Source organism: Hippocampus zosterae, chromosome 11 (assembly GCF_025434085.1).
Source record: "Hippocampus zosterae strain Florida chromosome 11, ASM2543408v3, whole genome shotgun sequence".
Classification (NCBI taxonomy): domain Eukaryota; kingdom Metazoa; phylum Chordata; class Actinopteri; order Syngnathiformes; family Syngnathidae; genus Hippocampus; species Hippocampus zosterae.
The window spans coordinates 7,974,743-7,994,118 of NC_067461.1; the positions used below are offsets into that span (position 1 = coordinate 7,974,743).

General features: G+C 41.4%; 1 protein-coding gene across 2 annotated transcripts in view; it reads right to left on the bottom strand.

Moving 5' to 3' along the window:
• The window catches only part of cdh11 (cadherin 11, type 2, OB-cadherin (osteoblast)), a 70,802-nt gene that overhangs the window by 19,241 nt on the left and 32,185 nt on the right, over positions 1-19,376 (bottom strand). For both annotated transcript variants that reach the window (XM_052080002.1, XM_052080001.1), the window contains 5 exons: positions 18,070-18,126; positions 5,205-5,497; positions 4,542-4,681; positions 3,239-3,533; positions 336-455 (listed from right to left, as the gene is read on the bottom strand). In XM_052080002.1, the coding sequence (XP_051935962.1) occupies positions 336-455; positions 3,239-3,533; positions 4,542-4,681; positions 5,205-5,328 (679 nt within the window). In that variant the 5' untranslated portion in view covers positions 5,329-5,497; positions 18,070-18,126. The remainder of the gene's footprint in view (positions 1-335; positions 456-3,238; positions 3,534-4,541; positions 4,682-5,204; positions 5,498-18,069; positions 18,127-19,376) is intronic.

Sequence of the window (19,376 nt, forward strand, 5' to 3'; positions counted from 1 at the left end):
TGGGGAGGGGGCGGTAACACCAGTTTAGCTAATCAACAGGAAATTGGGTGGACAGGCCTATCATTACAGGACTCACCTAAAAATAAATAAAAATCTCAAAGGACCGATGACCAGAAAAAGAACAAAAAGTCTGTCGCTTTTGTTTGCAGCAACCAATTTGGCTGAATTCCAAGGCTCCTACTTTTAGAAGGGGATTCATCAAAACCAGCCCCAGTGGGAAGTGAAGTAGGGACAGGAGACAAATGGGCAGATCGTGTACCGAATATTGTGGTCGGTTGCGTGTCTGCCTGTGAGTGTGTATGTAGAGTACCGGTATGTAAAAGCTTGTTGGTCACCTGTCTGAGGCTCCACGGAGAAGTACGGCTGTCCCTGCAGGATGCTGTACACCAATCGGGCGCTATTTCCATACGTGGGATCATCTGCATCGGTAGCCGTTACCTGCATCACCGACGTGCCTGCCAAACACAAACACGGTGGACTTCATTCACCCCCCAAAATAAATAAATAAAAAAGCAGCGCTTGGGCATGTTTGCATGGCGAGCACGTCCATTGACGCGCATCAAGGAGACCGCTCGGCCGCATTTGTCAGTCTGCATGCTGCCGTTAGCGCATCACTGCTACGCGGCCCGTCTGCGGCGTTCAGTCGTCACCAAGAAATCAAAGCATTTGGATTCCAAGCAGAGAGGACATGACAACGGGGACTTGAAACCTTACTTTGAAATCCTAATTTGAAACCTTAACCCAGACTTGAAGCCCTCGTGTGAAGCCCTAAATTGAGTTTGAAAGCCTTTCCATGGCTTGAAACTATTCAACTGGCTTGAAACACGACTCTGAACCCCTGAATTAAAGCCCAAACCCTGATTTGAAGCCGAAATTTGAAACCATAACCACGGCTGTAGGCCTGATATTTAAAACCTTAATCCTAGTTTGAAAGTAAACCGCAAATTGAACCGCTACATTAAAACTACCTCTGTTTAAAACTTTACTTTGAAATTCTCACACCTCACCCCTTTGAAACTCTAATGTAAAGCTGGAAGCTTGGTTTGAAAGGAAACCCTGTCTTAAAACCTTCTTTTGAAACAGGAATTGAAAGCCCAAATACTAGCTTGATTCCCAACACTAACACCCTGAATTAACGCCATAATCCTGACTCCACACACGAATTTAGAAACCTAACCCTGGCAAAAAAAAAAAAATCTACTTTCAAATCCTCATTTAAAACCCTAATCCATATTTAAATCTTGACAATATTTTCAAATCCCAATTACAAACTCTAACCTTGGCTTGAAACCCTATTTTTGAAACACAAATTTAAAACCCAAACCTCGTTTTGAAACCCATACTTGAAATGTGACTTTAAATCCGTAACCGTTGTGTGAAACCATTACTCAGACTTGAAACACTACCTTGAACCCTTCACCTGAGATTCTAAATCTGGTTTTGAACCCAAGTTTAAAATCCTCACTCTCGTATGAACCCCCAACTGAAACCTTAATTAGAAAACCTGGCATGAAAGAGTTGCTTTAAACCTGAGGACTTGTTTTAAACCCTATTGCAAACCTAACAGTCTTGAAACCCTACTTTTAACCCTTTCGGGGACAGCGGTGACTACAGTGGACAGCGTATCATGTTTTCAGGTTACAGGTTGCACGAAAGGGTTAAACAGCAACCTTGTCTTTAAAATGCCCTCACCTCCTGCTCATGCCTGATCTCGAGCGTTCAAGTTTCACATGGTCGGACGATCTTGAAATGCAATCGCTCAAATGTCCTCTCCGAGCGTCTTTCTTTGGAATGGTCGCCCACAATTTCAACGGCGTTAAGAGTCTCCGCGACCACAACCAATCGGAGCCAGGGAGTCTATCAGTATCAGAAGCTCTTAGTCAGGAGAGCCGCAAGAGCTTGTCGGGAGTTAGATTCCTTTTAATGTACGGGCTAATGGTGCGGTCGTGTAGCCGACGTTTCCTGTGCTCAGCTTTCCGTGACAATCGATCATTCTGAAGAACGACCATGATGAGCTGCGGCAAGGACTTCATTAACACGCGCCAGTCATTTGCTCACTTTCGGACAATGACTTTTGGACTCATTTGACATGACTGAGGGAAGTCTTTGCTTTCATTTGAAAGGATGGGATAAAGCCTAAAACAAAACTACAGACATAACCCTTTCAGGGACAGCGGTTACTACAGCGGACAGCTTATCATGTTATCAGATTTCAGGCTGCATGAAAGGTTTCATTGTCATGTTTCCCATGACGAAATACTGTAGTACCTTCTATTGATAAAATCACAGTGCAGTAAAAAGTCAATAAAATTACCCAAAAGTACCCAAAACGAATGGAATACACAAGGTCTTTTACATTCATAAGAGTGGTCACAATCGAATATCGGGGAAAAAAAATTCTCTGAAAGTGCATCTTTTTTCCCCCGATTACTCTGTATGAACCAATTATCTGACTATGTATTTTGGATTAGTTTTTTTTATTTAAAAAAAACAGCAACAATTAAGCAATACCACCAAAGGGATTAATGGAGTATTCACCAAGAATTCTTAAACTGATTCGGTCACTGGAGATTTTACGAATGTCTTACTTTGATTAAAGACAAAAATAATCAGTGTGCTTTCATGGAGGACTCCAGAAATCGGAGAATCTTTCCCGTTGAGAAGGTAAAGTTCGAGGAGTTGGGCAATTGTCAAACAATGGTTCAGAGGATTTGGACAATCGTAAGTTCCACATTGGTTCTAAGCGATTACCGGGTACTCAATTTTTAACATGTCGATCGATTAATTTGATGATCAATTAATGGTAGACTACTGCCTTCATTTAGTTAACAGTTACGATCACAAGACAGTTACAACTGCAAACATACGATCCTTCGCAGGTTCGGCCAACTACAATCCTTGACAGTCGGAACCACAATTTATTCCGATCACGAGTTGGGCTGCCACGATTAGATGAACTCAATATTTGACGATTTTTATCGTCAATCATCCAACCGCCGAATTCTCACCCTTCAGCAGGAGTCCAAAGTCGACTGACGAGAGTAAGTCACGTTAAGAGAAAAAAGTGCAACAAAAAACGAGCGATAAGGAGCATCGTGGTAAGCAGCTAGCTCAAGTTTCGTTTTGCGCTGAAATCGGATGCCATCTTGTTTATTGAAAAGTCCAGCGATTCAAAATACAGCGGCCCTACCGCAAGCACAATGGTGAACAATTCCGGCTGTGTCGGCCTGTTACTCACCAACGTTGGACATCTCAGGCACCCTGGCGTAGTACGGCCCGTGCAGGAACTCCGGCGGATTGTCGTTGATGTCCTGCACCTTGACGATGAACTCGGAGGGCGGCTCCAGAGGTTTGTTGGTGTCTCGGGCAACCGCCTGCGCCGTCAGCGTGTACTGAGCCTGCTCCTCGCGGTCCAGCGTCTTGGTGGCGTGGATGTTGCCCGTCTTGTCGTCGATGACGAAGATGGTTCCCGCGCCCTCGCCCGACAGGATGTACTTGATGTTGCCGTTGCCCGAGTCCACGTCGGAGTGGAGCTGCGTGGAGGCGGAAAGCGACCAAAAAAAAATGTCACGCTTCAAGTTAGGAGATGACACAATGAATGAATTTAAAATAATTACATTCAACATCAGGAATGAGAAAAGGAGCAGCGATTATTTTATGGCTGAAATAAACTGACATGAAATAGAGAAATATGTATTTTTTTTAAATACACATTTACATTTTTTTATTGGAGCCAAGCCCTTTTCTGGATGATGGACAACTTTTTTTTTTCTTTCTGTATTGCTAATAAGCGAGAGATTTAAATGGCTGTCATCCAAGAAGTGATAAATATCCTCGATTCAATTAAACTCTTGTTCGTCTTTTCCATGCGCCCGGGTGTGAAATATGACGCTCGCCACATGTCATCTCACTCGTTGCCGTTTTGATTTATTCTGTTGTTGTTGTTGTTGCTGTTGTTGAGGCGCGGTGCCACCAATCACTCACGACTCCATCTTGACGAGGAAAAGAGGCTCTCGGTTAAGGCCAGCTTAACCCCTCAAGGGAATCACAAAACAATCAAAGGAAGTCATTTGGAAAAATGTAAATATAGAATGAAAGGCATTATTTTAAGAATCATTATAAGAACAATAACAATTAAAATGACGATTATTTTTGTTGCACGTGTTTCAGACAGATGTTTGCACTTGGACCACCTTACACCAAAGTTTTAGTTTTTTTCCAACCACAATATTTTTCTTCTCTTTCGTGCAACTGGTACCGTCCAATTTACAAAAGAAAAGATTCTGACTGTACCTCCGTTGTGGATTGAAAATGAATAAATGCAATACTCAACACGAAGTACTAAAATCCCTCTACCTGTCTATGGTAAAATGCAAACATCCGAGGAAAATCAAATACCCAGAAGAGGAAATGATTGCCTTGTAAATCACCACAACATAAATCCCCGGCTTTTAGCTCAGCCATAAAAAATTGAAATCAATGATGAGAATGGATTTTGCATCCCCCACCCATCACACCTTGTTATCGGCGGCTCAACTCACCCTTCCTACCAGAACTGGATCTGGTCCGGTGTACTCCTCAATGACAAAGAACTGATTCCAGACCCAACCTCTTTTGGACCTATGCAGCACCTGACCCTCCTTGCCCACCCGGGGCCGGTGTCTGTGCATTGACGTGTGACCTGCGTACGCACACAAACATTTCATTGAGTCTCCCATGTAATCACAACAGCATCCAAGGTTTTATTTTCTGAGTTTTTTTTTTCTTCCCAATTGGGATTAGCGCCAAGGTGCGTGTGTGTGTGTGTGTGTGTGTGTGTGTGTGTGTGTGTGTGTGTGTGTGTGTGGGATGCGGGAAAGCACGCTAGTAGAAATCCCACTTGGATATCAGAGTGAGAAGGTATGTGTGGGAGGTGGTCTTCATAACCTAATGTCGCCTCTCGTGTTTTAATGACCAAAAAAAGGAAAAGTACTCCTATTGAAGCGGCAAATGTATTATTTTAATTGCGACATTTAGCTATTTAAGCTTCATCCAATGTTTTCTTGGCATCTCGAAAGTTGACAGCGACACAACGGCCGAGCTCAAGTCACCGATCGAATTATGAACCCTTTGAGATACGGCGGATACTACAGTGGACAGTTGATCATGTTATCAGGTTACGAGGTGCATGAAAGGGTGAGGAGGCCTAATCTGACAAATCCCACCTGCATGTCTGTGTCTGTGGGAGCGGTGACCCGGGGAGTCTTGTCCTCTCCGGCTCGCCGTTGCCAGACTACAAAGGGCGCAGAGTCCCGCTAAAACCAGCAACACCCTCAGCATCATCATCATCGTCAAAGCCGACCTCCTCTCGCTCTCTCTTTCTTTCTCTTTCTCTCTTTGGTTCCTCTCAGTGGAGCTCAGCCCCCACTGAGATGACTTCCTGTTTGGCAAGGGGAATGCTCGGAGTGTGATTTCACGTATCGCCAATCTTCTTTGACTTCTCCAATATCCTCCAAGCCTGGAAGCAAACAAAATGTTGATATTATTGATGATGCTCAGAAAAAAGGAAGTTTTCCGCCTGACGTTCAGCAGTCTTGTTAAGCAACTCGCCTTTAATTATCCAGTCAAGGCCATCTGTAAATTTAGCCGCTTAGTTTTTCGTAGTTGGACAGAGATGAGTCCACTCTTGTGGGAAACACGATGTCTCTGTTGACATGTTCTCTTATTTAAAAAGACCATCAATCGCCGTGCAAGAAACAATATTACGGGATGGAGAAAGTGAATGTCAGTGCTACGAAGAGCAAATCCAGCAGCCCCCCACCGCCCCTTGTACCCCATTGACAGTTCTTTTTATTTTAAATAAAAGTCAAAAAGAAAGTAGCATCTTATGTAGGGAGGAGTGAAAAGCCAAACTGAAAAGAAAAAAAAAATCTGGAGAATTGTTTTTTTTGGGGGGGGGCATTCATGGTTCAAGGTAAAGATTTCTCATTTTGGTTTTACAAACTGTTGAAATTTGAGAAAAAATATTACATGCTCCATAGATTTTCTGAAAAATAACTACCTTAGGGTGAAAAATATATACAGTAATATCTATAATATTTGATTACTTTAATGGAATACTAATGAGGGAAAAAGGAGCATTCGACAAACAACAAACATAACCCCATGCCCTCCAAGAACATTTATAACAACTTCAAAAACTGTCAACTGTTAAATTTAGAGAGAAACATTATTTTTTACATGATAAAAGCATTTAATTACAAAATATGATTTTGGACAATGTCCTTGCATACTATGCCATAAGTAGAAATTTAACAAGAAAAAGTCATATGAAAAATTCCCTTTATACTCATTGAGATTCAGATTTTTTGGGGAGGGTAGGTAAATCCAATTTTATACTTGCAATATGTTATGTTCAAATTAAAATGCAACTACAACTAACAGTGCTTCACAGTTCAGTGCTACAGCACTAGCTGTCGCTTTGGCATGCACATTTTAGCCATGGTTGCCATTTTTCAAAAGTGTGAGGAGCCATTCTCTTGAATAACCTGTAATTCTATCTGGAGACAATAGAGGGCGCTACACCAATTCGAGTCAGATGTATGATTGGCTGCTGGTCAGGTGACAACAAGGAAGTGATTATGGAGCCAACAGGAGCAGCCATCATGAAACTTATGTTCAGTTTTTAAACCACATTCGAAGCCACGGAAATGGAATAAGATGAAGTTAAAGATGAAACTTGATGATGGATTGCATCACTGGCCACGCCGTGTACGCCAGTGTTTTTATCAGGTAATTTAAAAAGCAGAAGTTCTGACAAGAGGTGAGGGCTGTGTAAGACACAAACGGGCCACACCCAAGCACAGGGACAATTGAAAATTGCTTGATGACTTTGACATCAATGCTGACAGATTCCACTTCAAAGTGAGGGTACAGAGCAGATGACTTCTCATTAGAGAGAGTGACACTTTGAAAATGGAGTGATTTGTTTTGGACCAAAGACAAGTCATGTAATGTGCTGTAACCCAAGGAAAATGTGATATGGCTCTAACATGGTGGCGGAAGGAAGTAGCGATTCTCGGGATAGTGTTATCGTGTCTTTCATGGATGACACGCTGTTTCGTCATCAAAGCCTTAAATCAGGAGCGGGTGTAGCTGACTGCCTGACAGTCAGCCTGTCAATGCAGACTGTGACAAAATCCAGCAAAATGTTCACTTCAAGGTTGTACAAGTTTGTTATACTTCTGTAAATCCATTTTGAATAGTTTTAAGGCAACTTTGGCGTCCATATGTGCCCTTGATGTTCAATAACTCTCCCTGAGAAACTTTCTCTCCATTGGGAATTTGGGGTCATTTCACTGGCCCCCGCTTGGTCACATGACCAGCCAAGCAAGAAGCACTGACAATTAATCGCACCCGGTCTCATCCAGTGGCTAATTACACCTGACACTTGATTGATGGGACTTGTTGGAAAAGTGTGTTTTTGGGCGGAATAACCTTGAAAGTAAGATGAAAAGTGGCAAAAACTTAACAAACTAAATTTAATACCAATTTTCAAGCTTTTGTGTGCACCGAATAGAAAGGCCAATCCATTTGGATTCACTTACTAAATAATATGCAAGTTTAACTGATAGATTTTTATACATATGTTCACATGCAAGCCACTGAAAATGTTTGAAGTCTAAAGTATTCATGCTGTGCTGAAAGACCCCCCCCCCCCCAAAAGGATGATATCACTGATATTAAAGTTGGAATCCTACAAGAAAAATGCAAACACTGAAAGAGTAAAGGAGTAGAAAGTGAACCTTTTGGGAATTTAAAAAAAGTGGGGGAGGGTTATGAAATTAGTAGAATAACGTTTCATTTAAATTTTCAAAAAAACTTTATTCCCCCCCAAAATAACTGACTAACTAAACAAAACTCTCCATTAAATTAAATATTTTCCGCACTATAAGGCGCTTCGGCGGAAAAGGCGCACCTTCAATGAATGGCCGATTTTAAAAAGGTTTTCATATATAGGGCGCACCACATTATCAGGCGCATAGAATAGAAGCTGCAATAGTGGCTGCGGTTTTGTTATGCATCGAATCCCAAGACTTCCCAACATATTTTAATGACGGCACAGAATCGGAACAGGCTGTCAAAGTGTCACCAGCGTGTCAGAGTTTATTAAGTGTCAGCCTAATTCAACAAGTCCAGTTTATGGAAAAACACTGGAGCAGTGTCTCATTTCGCTTGACCAACCTCATCTGTTATTCTGAAACAATGTGCCACTCTGACAGAGGAACAGGATATTTTATGAAGCAGGGATCGGTGACGACATGAGTGACAACTCCCCAAATATGAAACTTGATAACGCCGCTATTGATTTAATTTGTCTTCTCTGAGGAAGAAAACATGACAGGAGCATCTTGTCACAGATTTTGGAACAAGCTGTTGGAACCTTGCAATGTGAAATTTGGCACATGGCTATTATGGGTAGACGTGAAAAAAGAAAAGTCTCAAGAATCCAAGCAGGAAACCATTTTGCTTCATTTGAAGTGGACATTTTAGTCAGATTATTTGTATATTTTTTAATGTCATTTTTGGCCAAGATATATATATATATTTTTTCGATGATTAGAACCAAATTTGAACCGATGAGCAACACAAAATTAGGAAATATTTGAATTTTTGCCATCGTGGACACAGCTTGGGAGCAAAGTTTGATGACTTGACAAAAATTGATAGAGGAAAATTCATCCCCAGAATCTAGTTTCATCTAGCAACACGAAATTCGGTCGGAGAATCTATCATGAATCGACCCACCAAAAAATCTTAGGAAGTCATATCTGAAAAGATACAGAAAGTGAGCCGTTCTTGGTTCAGTTTTAGATAAATGTGTTCAGTTCTAGTGTTCACAATTGTCTTAGATATTATTTTCCACCCATTCAAATTTGACCCACTCAAACTAGATGGATGCATGACACTAAATTGCAATACATGGGAAGAGCATGGCAGCGAAATTTGATCATTTGGCTAAAATCCATCCGTTTGAACATCCACATTTGGTAGACATCATGAGAAGAAAGTCTCAAGAAGCCATTTTGGAAAAGACTAAGGACGTTTGCCATTTTATCCATTTAAAAGACAATCTCGTCCTATCAAAGCAATTTCAAAATTTAGTAGACATGTTTATCATGAGAAGACATAAAATAAAAGGCTAAGAAAGTCTGCCACTTTGTCCATTTCCAAGGCGCTCTGGAAGCCAATCTTTACCTGTCAAAAATTGAGGAAATTTACGAGGCTTCTGTCATAAGCAAACCCACAAAAAAAGTCTCGAGAAGCCATTTCCGAAAAAGCATAGGAAACCTGCCATTTTGGTTTGTAGCTGCCATTTTGGAGTCACATTCTAAAAGTCCTTCGCTGGTGAACTTGTCCACATCATACCAAATTTGAAGCATTTCTACTGGATGGGTGGAAAACTCTAAATTGCGAATAATATTATCAGTTGCCATAGTATGTGGTTCCGAGCATGACGGCAAAATATCATGACTTGCCATAAAAACAAAACTTTGAGACACTTCTGAAATTTTGTGTAGGAGTGGGGGTTTAATTTACCATTTTGATATATTTATTTCCTCCTCAGACTTGGCCAGAGGTGCAAGAGAGCTAGCTGTGCAGCAAATGAGATAACGACTCCCTCGGGTGAGTAAGCCCTTTTTTTTTTTAACCCGCCTACTTCCTGTGTCTGAACACATGACTCAAGAGTCGCATTAGAACAATAGATAGTGTGTGTGTCTGTCTGTGTATATTTATATATGCGTATGCATGTGTCCCTCGGGTGGAAGGAGTCACGAGTTGGCCGAAACATTTGTGATTCATTGGCTAACATTAGACCGCATGCTGCTTGGGGAATTTTGAGTGGGGGTTCAAGAGGGTCTAGCGGCGGGGTTGCGACCTCGCTAACTGATGCCAGATGTTTCCGAACAAAGCTGGAAATTCACAAGCCACTGTTTAAGTGGCACGATTACATTTCAGGGTCAAGTGCAGGGATTGTCAAAAGTGTGGTGTGCCCCAAATGTGCGTGTCACGGGCAACCTCGTTTAATAAACATCCATTTAAATTTGGTTTAGAATGAGCTTTTGTCTCTTAAAATTTGGATTTAATCCAAAATAAATGACACAAATGTTCATGTTTTGTTTTCCAATAACAAGAATAGCACTGGATTTTATTGTACTTTATAATAGTACAGACATTGATACACGACACATAGAGATGACCTTCAGCTCTATAAGTAGCGGTAACAGTCATTCTTAGAAGAGGATCAAGACTATATGACTCTGAATGTATTGTTGTATTATCTGTCTACATGTATTGAAGCACCATTTGTGTTCAAATATCCATTGTTTAATGAGTTTGAGGAGTATGCTAGTTTTCTTAGCCAGTCTAAGCAGCTATGCTTTATTTGTTAGCATTAAGCTAAACAACTATGTCTGAAGCAAGGCCAGTGCTTGGTTTATGCACACAATGTGTAATTGTTTTTGTTTTATGTTTAGTTTTTAATTTTTAGGGAGTGAGAAAGAAACAACCTGAAGCCTCTCTTTTTTAAAGTAATATCGTTCACTCTGCCAAAGTGCAGCTTGTAGTGAAGAAAGTTGAAATGCCTTCGCTGCCACCATACAACGTGCATGCATGTCTCAAAGTCGAGGCCAACCCCCCCCCCCCGTCATAACGATGGCTTTTATCTTAAAAAAACTTTTAATTCAAGTCACTTTTATTTCAAGGCGCCACTGTAATATTCTTTGTATTATATTTGGCTCCTGGGTGGCATAATTAAATCCTGGGGTCTAGTGAAGGGATTCCAAGCCCGTGGCCCGCAGGTGACCATCTGCTTTCATAGCAATGCATTCAAATTAGGTGAATAACAAGCATTACCCCCTCGTTAAGATTTTTTTTTACCACAGAGGTGCGGTGCATCAAATCTCTCGCCATGTTTTCTTCAGAAGACCACAAAAATGCAAATCTTTCTCGTCGCCATTTCCTGATCCATGTACAAACTAGAACTCCAACTCCAGATGTGAGCTCTGTTTCCTACTGTGTTTATCCCAGGGATAAAATACAAACAAAAAACAAAAAAAAAGGTCTTGTGAGGTTTATAATGAGATTTTCTGTTACCTTTGTGGGGGGGAGATTACTCTCCAAAACAAATCTCCTGAGCTGGTCTATGAGGCCAGCGATGCAAAAAGCTGTGCCCATCCGCTCCTTTTATTGTAGTATACTTTCCCCACATTCTGTTATACTCGTCTTCACCTCATCTTATACTCCTCGTCTTATCATTTTGTCATGTTCCCATCATCTAAATCATTTTATTTCTCATTTGGTCATGTCCCACGGTCTCATTTAGTCATGTTCTATTTTTTTCTAAATCCCCAATTGTTGTCATAGTCAAATTTTTGTATACTGTATTGTCAATTTATCTCATTCCACTATTCACATTTTCTGTGCTTTTTCTCCACAAGGTCTTTCACGGTTATTTCATTTTGTATAGCGTATTCTGATCATTTTCCCCGTTCTTGTAATCTCTGCGTGTTTTGCCTTTTCTTTACGCACGCACGCACACACACACACATACACACGAACGAGAGTTTTTGAAGTTTGTCCACGGTGACTCATTTGCGTGGAAGTCTGGTAAAAGCTTGAAATTTGGTGTTCGTTTTAGTGCACAACCTGATGCTTAATTGCTTTTCAATTGGGCGACCAATAGTGTGTGTGTGTGTGTGTGTGTGTGTGTGTGTGTGTGTGTGTGTGTGCGCGTGTGGGTGGATGGGTGGCTGGGTGGGCTGCGATTAGAAAAGGCTTCTAAGCTTTCTCAGCATTCATGCAAATTAGTATTAATGACACAGTGGCGGCACTGATCCACAAAGATATTTTGTGTGTGTGTGTGTGTGTTTTTGTGTGTGTTTTTGTGTGCGTGTTTGTGTGTCTGTCTGAGAGTGTCTGCTTGTGACTCAAAGAAAAGTGTGTGAGTTACAGACTGTAGGCCCGTGTGTGTGCGTGTGTGTGCGTGTGTGTGTGTGTGTGTACACAGTTGATGTTACTTCTAGCATGTGTGTGTGTCTATAAACGTGCGATTGTATTTGACAGTAAGCTTGTGTACTGTACGTATATATATATATCTATATCTGCGTGTGTGTGTGTGTAGCTGATTAGTATTGAGCCATTAGTGCAACTGGAGTGCTGATTAGCACCCACAAGCCTCTAAGGCACGCATGCTCACACATCACTACTGTAATACTACATTTGCGTGATTCATGCAAATGTCATGTGGTAACACAACAGTCCACTTGGATTGGCCAGTTGTGATGCACACTCCACACGCATCGTTGAGCCACTCTCATGCTTGCCATCGCTTATCTTTTTCCTCCTTGGATTTCATTTACTCATGCTCTTCGTTTGCACCGTCGTCCATGACTGGTGACGATGCCGTCACACCTTCTCATTTTCTCCGTCCATGTCTTTGTTTTATCATGTGCGTTTCATGAGCTCAGAATAAGAGGGATGATGATCATAGATTCTTTGTCTTCTGTGTGGAATGGCAAATATTTGCGCTTTCGTGACGAGCTGAGAGACGAATCGAGGTGTCTCGAATAGCGATATATCCGTCTGTCCGTTTTCTACTGCACCCAGGTGGCACCGGAACGAGCAGCACAAAGGCCATTCAATTGATACAGGGTGACAAACGGAATTATTTTTTATTTGTTTTGAGATACAAGTGTTTCAAGATAAAATCGTCACGGATGGGTTAAACTCAAATTGTATTTTTGTGGTATCATATACTCAGGATATTGCGCACTGTTTCTTGAAAAAGGTAATCTTAGATAACTTTCTTGATGTTAGCTTACTGCTAAACCACAATCAAAACGCCATTGACAGGCTAACAAATCTAGCATCGACAGACAGAGGTAAATATAGCAGTGCTCCCAGCAAGTATTCTTTATCCTCAGTGAAAAATGACTCATCTGACTTCATCTTACTTTGGTCAAAACATATTTTCGTTTTCATTTTCTGTTTTGTTTGGGAAACTGTTTTGGTGCTAGTTTTTTCTCGCTTAATGTGCCGCAGTGACGTGCAGTTTGTGGTACATTATTTCGCCGCCTGAGAACAATTAATTGGAGTCATTTGAAAAGCATGTTTGTTTGTTTTTGTTTTTAGGGCGCATTATGATCGTGACTCAACTATACGAGGAGGAGAGAGAGCGAGAGAGGCCTCATGTTTTCAATTATTTTGATGTCATTTGAAACAATGAAAGTTCTCTTCCAATTACCCCATGACAAAAATTTTAATATGTTTCCCGAGCTTTTTCTCCACCCGATTTGTCCTCTTTGTGGAATCCAAAAGTCTTCAACGGCCGCCCAAATGAGATGCGTCGAAGCCGGAGGCGAAACAAAGCTGCCTCCGATTAGACCGTTGACCGACGCTTTCGGCGCACTTTAACGACTTTCTCCACCATTTAGCCCTTTTAATTACCGTGCGCTAATCTCCGATGTTCAATTTAGAAAGTGAGGAAAAAAAGAGGGCGTTCGTCGGCGCTAATGTCACAGCCGCGGTCGTTATTGACTCAAATAGAAACTCGGAGGGCACCCTCAATTAACTGGCATCTTAATTAATACTCCTCATTCCTTCACCTCCGCAGCATATTTCTCCATTCATCCTACTTTTGTTCTTTCGTTCCCCTTTTCTGTCACAGCTCAGTAGTGTCTGGAATGGCAATTACTGACTCACAGTTGAAATGACACAATAATTGACTGCTGCACTACATTGCAGTACATGCCGCAAAGTGAATATTAATATTCACACGCAGCAGATTTTTTTTTCCCACCCGCTCGAATATTTTTTCTTGATTAATGATGTGAAATTAGGTTTGAGGTGTCCAATTGGGGTTTAGAATTAAGGTTCGAAGACAGGGTTAGTTTATTTTTATATTATGGTTTAAAAGGAAGAAGAAAAAAAAAAGAATTTACTGTGTCGAGCCACTGCACCTAAGTCTGCTCCTTGCCTCCAAAAAACCAACAACAAAAAAAACTAAACGCTGAAGGCTTTCACATTTTCGTAAAAAATATTTGTAGTTACGAGGAGGTCGCGGACGAGGTTACTGCTGCTCCCTTGGCTTCCTTTAATTCACATTGGAGAAGCAAGCAGACCAAACAGTTCAGACAAACCGCACTCACACAAGTGTGTTAAGAAGAAACAAGTTTAGCTCCCTGTGTCCCTTTAGGACATTTCTCTGCGTGTGTGTGTGTTTGTGTGTGTGTGTGTGTGTGTGTGTGTGTGTGTGTGTGTGTGTGTGTGTGTGTGTGTGTGTGTGTGCTTGCGTGATAAAGATTCAGTGCAAAACCGAGGCAGTGTGTGCATGTAAAAACCGAGGCAGTGTGTGCGCATGTTTGTGTGTGCGCATGTCTGTGTGTGTGTGTGTACGTGTGTGTGTGTTTTGCCCATAGGGAGAACGTCTGGAAACGATTTGAGCCTGAGGAAAAAAATAAAATGCTTGGGATTCTTTTGCGGGACAATCGGCCGCAGAGAGAAACCAAATGATGACCAAAAAGAGGCTAGACATGAGGAAAATCAAATATTTCTACTTCTGCGTGTTTGTGTCTCAGTGCCCGTGATGACTCAGCAGAAGAACCGCTGACTCGGCGCATGAAGAGATAGCAAAGGGAAATTAAATTCCGAACATGTCCCAGTTCAGTGGTCTTCCAGGCCACAAGGGGGCGTTAACTTTGCTCTTATCCGCATTAAAGACATGTAATTTAAATCTGTCCAAATTGCTGTCTGATTTGTTTCAATACAGGGGCTGAAGTGACAGCTATTGCATCAATCTGTCTCATTAGTGCCCCATGTTGAAGGCAGGCGGGGATGGAACGAAGGAAAGAGGGAAGTGAGAGAGAGAATGGAGGATTTGTCATCCGGCTCGACCAATCGTGCGCCTCGGTGAACTGCAGAATAAAGATATTACATTTGAAACATGAGTGAGATCTCAAAGAGGAAACGGCAATGCTGCGTGGAAATCCCCACCCCTCTTGCCCCCACCCCCACCCCCCTCCGGCTCCATTCTTTCCCTCAGTGACTTAATCCTCAGGGGCTTACATTTGTTGTCTGTGCGTGTATTCTTCTATCTCAATATTCCCCGCCTCCATACGCGTTCTCCCCCTTCCACTCCCTCCACCCGCAAAAGGAGTCCTTATGCAGCTTCTAGGGAATTGATGTGTGATTTGATGAAAAACAACAAAAGTGGGGGGAAAAAAGTAAGAACGCATAGGAGTAACGCAGCATTGGGTGAAAATGTGTGACGACATTGCCTGATGGCCGAAAGGAGCACAACTATGCTGTAAATGTGTGGAACTGTCAAGAGAATGGATAGAAATAATGTAATATACAACTTCGTCATGTGTACTTTAATTTCTGTTGTGTAGTTAATATTTTTTCACCCTCCCTTAAAAGCCAATGCAGTATGTGCAAATAATTTACCAAATATTTCAATTTGAATATTAAAAAAAAATCTGTAATTTGTATAGCATAGGTACATGTGTGTATTTATAAAATCTCTTTCCATTTTGTCATGGATGCATGTCGGAAAAAAACTCTTGATTTCCTATTCAAAATCCACGCTCAATTTATCGGGTACACCGGAAGGCTATCTAATCCAATCCCATAAAATCATACCACCATCTTGCTTCATTCCCATACAACCAAACCATTTCCTGCGGAATGTCTTTTAAAGAAGCAACCGAAGCGCCAATTCCGGGGTCAGAACATGATCGTGTGTGCGCGCCATGTGACTTTTTGTGCTACGAACATTTCATCTCGTATCGCAGGATCACTCGCTGTACCTCGCGTCCTCCCGAGTTCCGGAAAAGCAATTTCACTCCATTCGCTCTTTGTAATACTCTTATTATCCTCACCTTACATGCTTTCATCCTACTCTCTCTCTGGATACTTTACACACTGCAAACTACATGCACAATAAAAAAAAGAAAAAAAAAACATGATCAATCACTCAAAACCGAGTATTGTGAACATGTCGCGTGATCAAGACATCCAAAATCATCTTTAGCTGCTCTGGCCGGCACAATGAATGCATATTTTAAATCAGTCAGCCGCATCATGTGACCAAAAACACCTTAATCAACTGAATTAGACTATCTGACTCCTTTAATCTCAGTAATTTGAGTGTGATAAAACTAAAATTGAGCGGATTAAAGCGGATTTATTATTTGCCTCCGTTTGTGCACAATTAGGCCACTTTTGTGCAATTCTGACTTCCAATCCATTTTTCCATTTTATTCCGATGCATATTTATTGCATATGTGTGTTTTCTCAAATAGGTATTAATTGGTTTGACTGTCAAGGTTTAAATAAAAAAAAAAGTAACCTTCCACAAATGCAGCTTTACCTCTCAAAATGAGATTTTTTTTAAATTTTTTGAAAGTTAAGTCACATTTTTAAAGTGTTTGGATCCCCGCAATGTTGAGATCGCTTTTCTGGGGTTTTAGGCAACAAACAACTTTTGCAGCCGAGCGGACCAAAGCGTAATTTATTCTCCTTTTGTGTGTCGGCGCGCCTTTAAAAAGCTAGCCGCGGCTTTTTATTGATGTGTGCTCTCCTGTATCTCGCTGCCCATCAGTCAGCCCCGCAGGCTAATCAATAGGAGTAAAGGGCATTAAAACTCGGCCTGCTGCTGTTTTTGTGTGAATCTCCACCCTCGCTGGCTAATACCTGCTGCTTATCACAACTGCCAGACACCCATCACTGTCACTTTTTCAAAATATATAGACGTGGCGCAGGGAACGAACGGCAACGCGTTCAGATTTGAGTATCAACTCATCAATCAATTGATGAGGTGCACCATTACGGCTCCAATATAAGAACTGTCCATTTAAAGAAATGTCAAAATGATCCTTTTGACATTTTGGAGTCATGAGCCAAAGTTTTGAACAGTTGTGAACGTCCTTCGTCTTTTCTTTCTTTTTTTTTTCCCTATGCCTGAATTTTGAAGACTTAGAACATTTTGCTCTGAAATCGGCTCGTCAGCCTGCCAGCCGCTGATAAGCGCTCTCGGGATCGATTGGATCTACCTTTTTAATCTATTCAACTCTTGCAGGCCATTGGGAGGAAGGGGTAGATGCTTCAAGGGTTTATGCTGGGTGCGATATGCGTGTCTTTGAGAAGGCGTGGCCAGAGGGCAAATGCCTTATTTTTATTCTTTTTTGTTTGTTGTTTTTGAACATGAGATCATATGAAACGTTTTCCCACAAGTGCTCTTGAAGACGTTGCTGTAGGCCAGCCAAACATTTATTTTTCTGATAAAGCGTGACAGGAAGGTAGATGTTGCAAAAAGAGTGTTAAGAAAATTCAACTCCGAAAGATCATTCATGTGTCTTATCAGTCTAAAACACTATAAATGAGTCTCATACGTCTATGCCGGAAAAGACACCGGAAGTCTGCTATTTTGGTTGAAAGCAGACATTTTGGATGTTTACAATCTGAACTTGCTCTCGAAGTGTTGCCCCGATTGCTACAAAATTCGAACAGCCTTTAAAGGTCATCGTGTAAGGGGGCCTGAAAGGAAAACAAGTATTTTTTTTTCAAGTCATCCATACTTTCTGCTGTTATCCTCTCACACCCAATAACCAAAATTAAAGCGATTCACATGAGACTTTTTTATGGGGCCAAACAAGGATACACGCTAAATTCCATGTTGTCAAGTGAAACAGACTTCAATGACTGAATTAAAAAAAAAAAAAAGAAGAAAATGTACCGAGGATGAACACATCTCCATTATATGGTGAGTTTTTTTTGGAAATCCCTCCAAATGACTACTAGAGCAAATTCACACTGCATGCTTTGGCTTAAAAAAAAAAAAAGCTAGGGGGTGGGGGGAAATAGCCTCCTTTCAGCCGTCGCTTTGACTCTCCCTTCGTGTGAGGGGAGGAAGCACGTTTAGCGGAATGCTAAGCAGGCGAGCCGCGTCAACGTCAATTCACAGGCCTTTTGAATCAAGCCGCACTCGCTCACACAAACAGTGGAACGGCCAAAACTGGCAGCACCCACCTTTAGCTCATTACTGGCGTCGCATCCAATGAAAGTCCTCGCTACTCGGCGATCAGCCTGTAGAGAGAAGAAGAAGAGATTTAACCTTTTGCCTTGAAAGAGTACAATACGTCTTCGTCTTGTTCACTTGTCGCCATAAATAAAAACATTAGCGGGAGACTGCGCGCGTACGTCTAAAAATAACAACGGGCTGTCAAACCTCTGCTGGTAGTAATTTGCAGTGGGGAAAAAAACCCAACAAAACTGAATGAGCAAAGTAGCGGCAGCAATAGCAGGCTGACAGTGCACCAGCGGAGAACCGGTTATAGACTTTTAAATTGTTGTCGGTGTCGCTGTGGGCTGGCGTGTATCGTGTGTCAAAACAAGCGCACGCCGTCTATTCGCGCATGAGTGCGGATGCTGAAACGTAACGCAAGTATATTTAATTCAAGTGCGCCCGTGACTGAATTCGAGACGCTTCGTGCGCCGCTTGGCAGACTCAACAATGAAAATGTCATTTCAGATATTCAATTTTATTTCTAGAGAAGCCTTTTTTTTAACATTCAGTCTTACTGGGTGATATTTGCCCCCAAAATATTTTCACATCCGATTTCTAGTTCTAAACAAATTTCACCCTTCGCTTACAGCAAATGATGTTATGAGCGAATGTCAGGGATGTTACGGTCACCAACTGTGGGTTGCGACTGAAAAAATAAGATCCAAATAGAGGCGGCCGAACGGACTTTCCTATGTCTGGATAAGAGAATGCTGACCATAATTATGATGAAATGTATAAATAGTAAATAGGAATTAAATACAACAAATGCATTGAAAATGCCAAGTCTGTAATTCATATCTATTTTTTGTAGGCATGAAAGAAGCAAAAAAAAAAGAAAAGTTATTTCATTAATTCAACATTTTTCTTCATTAATTGGCCAATTAATATCTTATTGGAATTTTATTTTGCTAAATATGGTAATCCGCAATGGCTTTAAAAAAAATCCATATCGGTCAGGCCCTAGTTTTTCTTTTGCATTTGGCTGCTTATTGCAATCAATAAATAAAGTGCATCAGTGACTTTTGCACTTCTCTTTTTAAGCCTCTCTCAAGCTGGCTCAAACCTCATATTTTGCCCTGGAAGCGATAACTTGCAACTTGAAAAATGTGTCGGAGCACTTGTTACTCAAAACACGACTGTATTTATGGAATCGCCAGCTATTGTCATACAATCAGTTGCCTTCCTTGAAAAGGGGGCTACTACTTTACGTGATACAAGTACAAATAAAGTGGCGACGCTTCGGAATGGTTGGGATGATAAAGTGACCGCA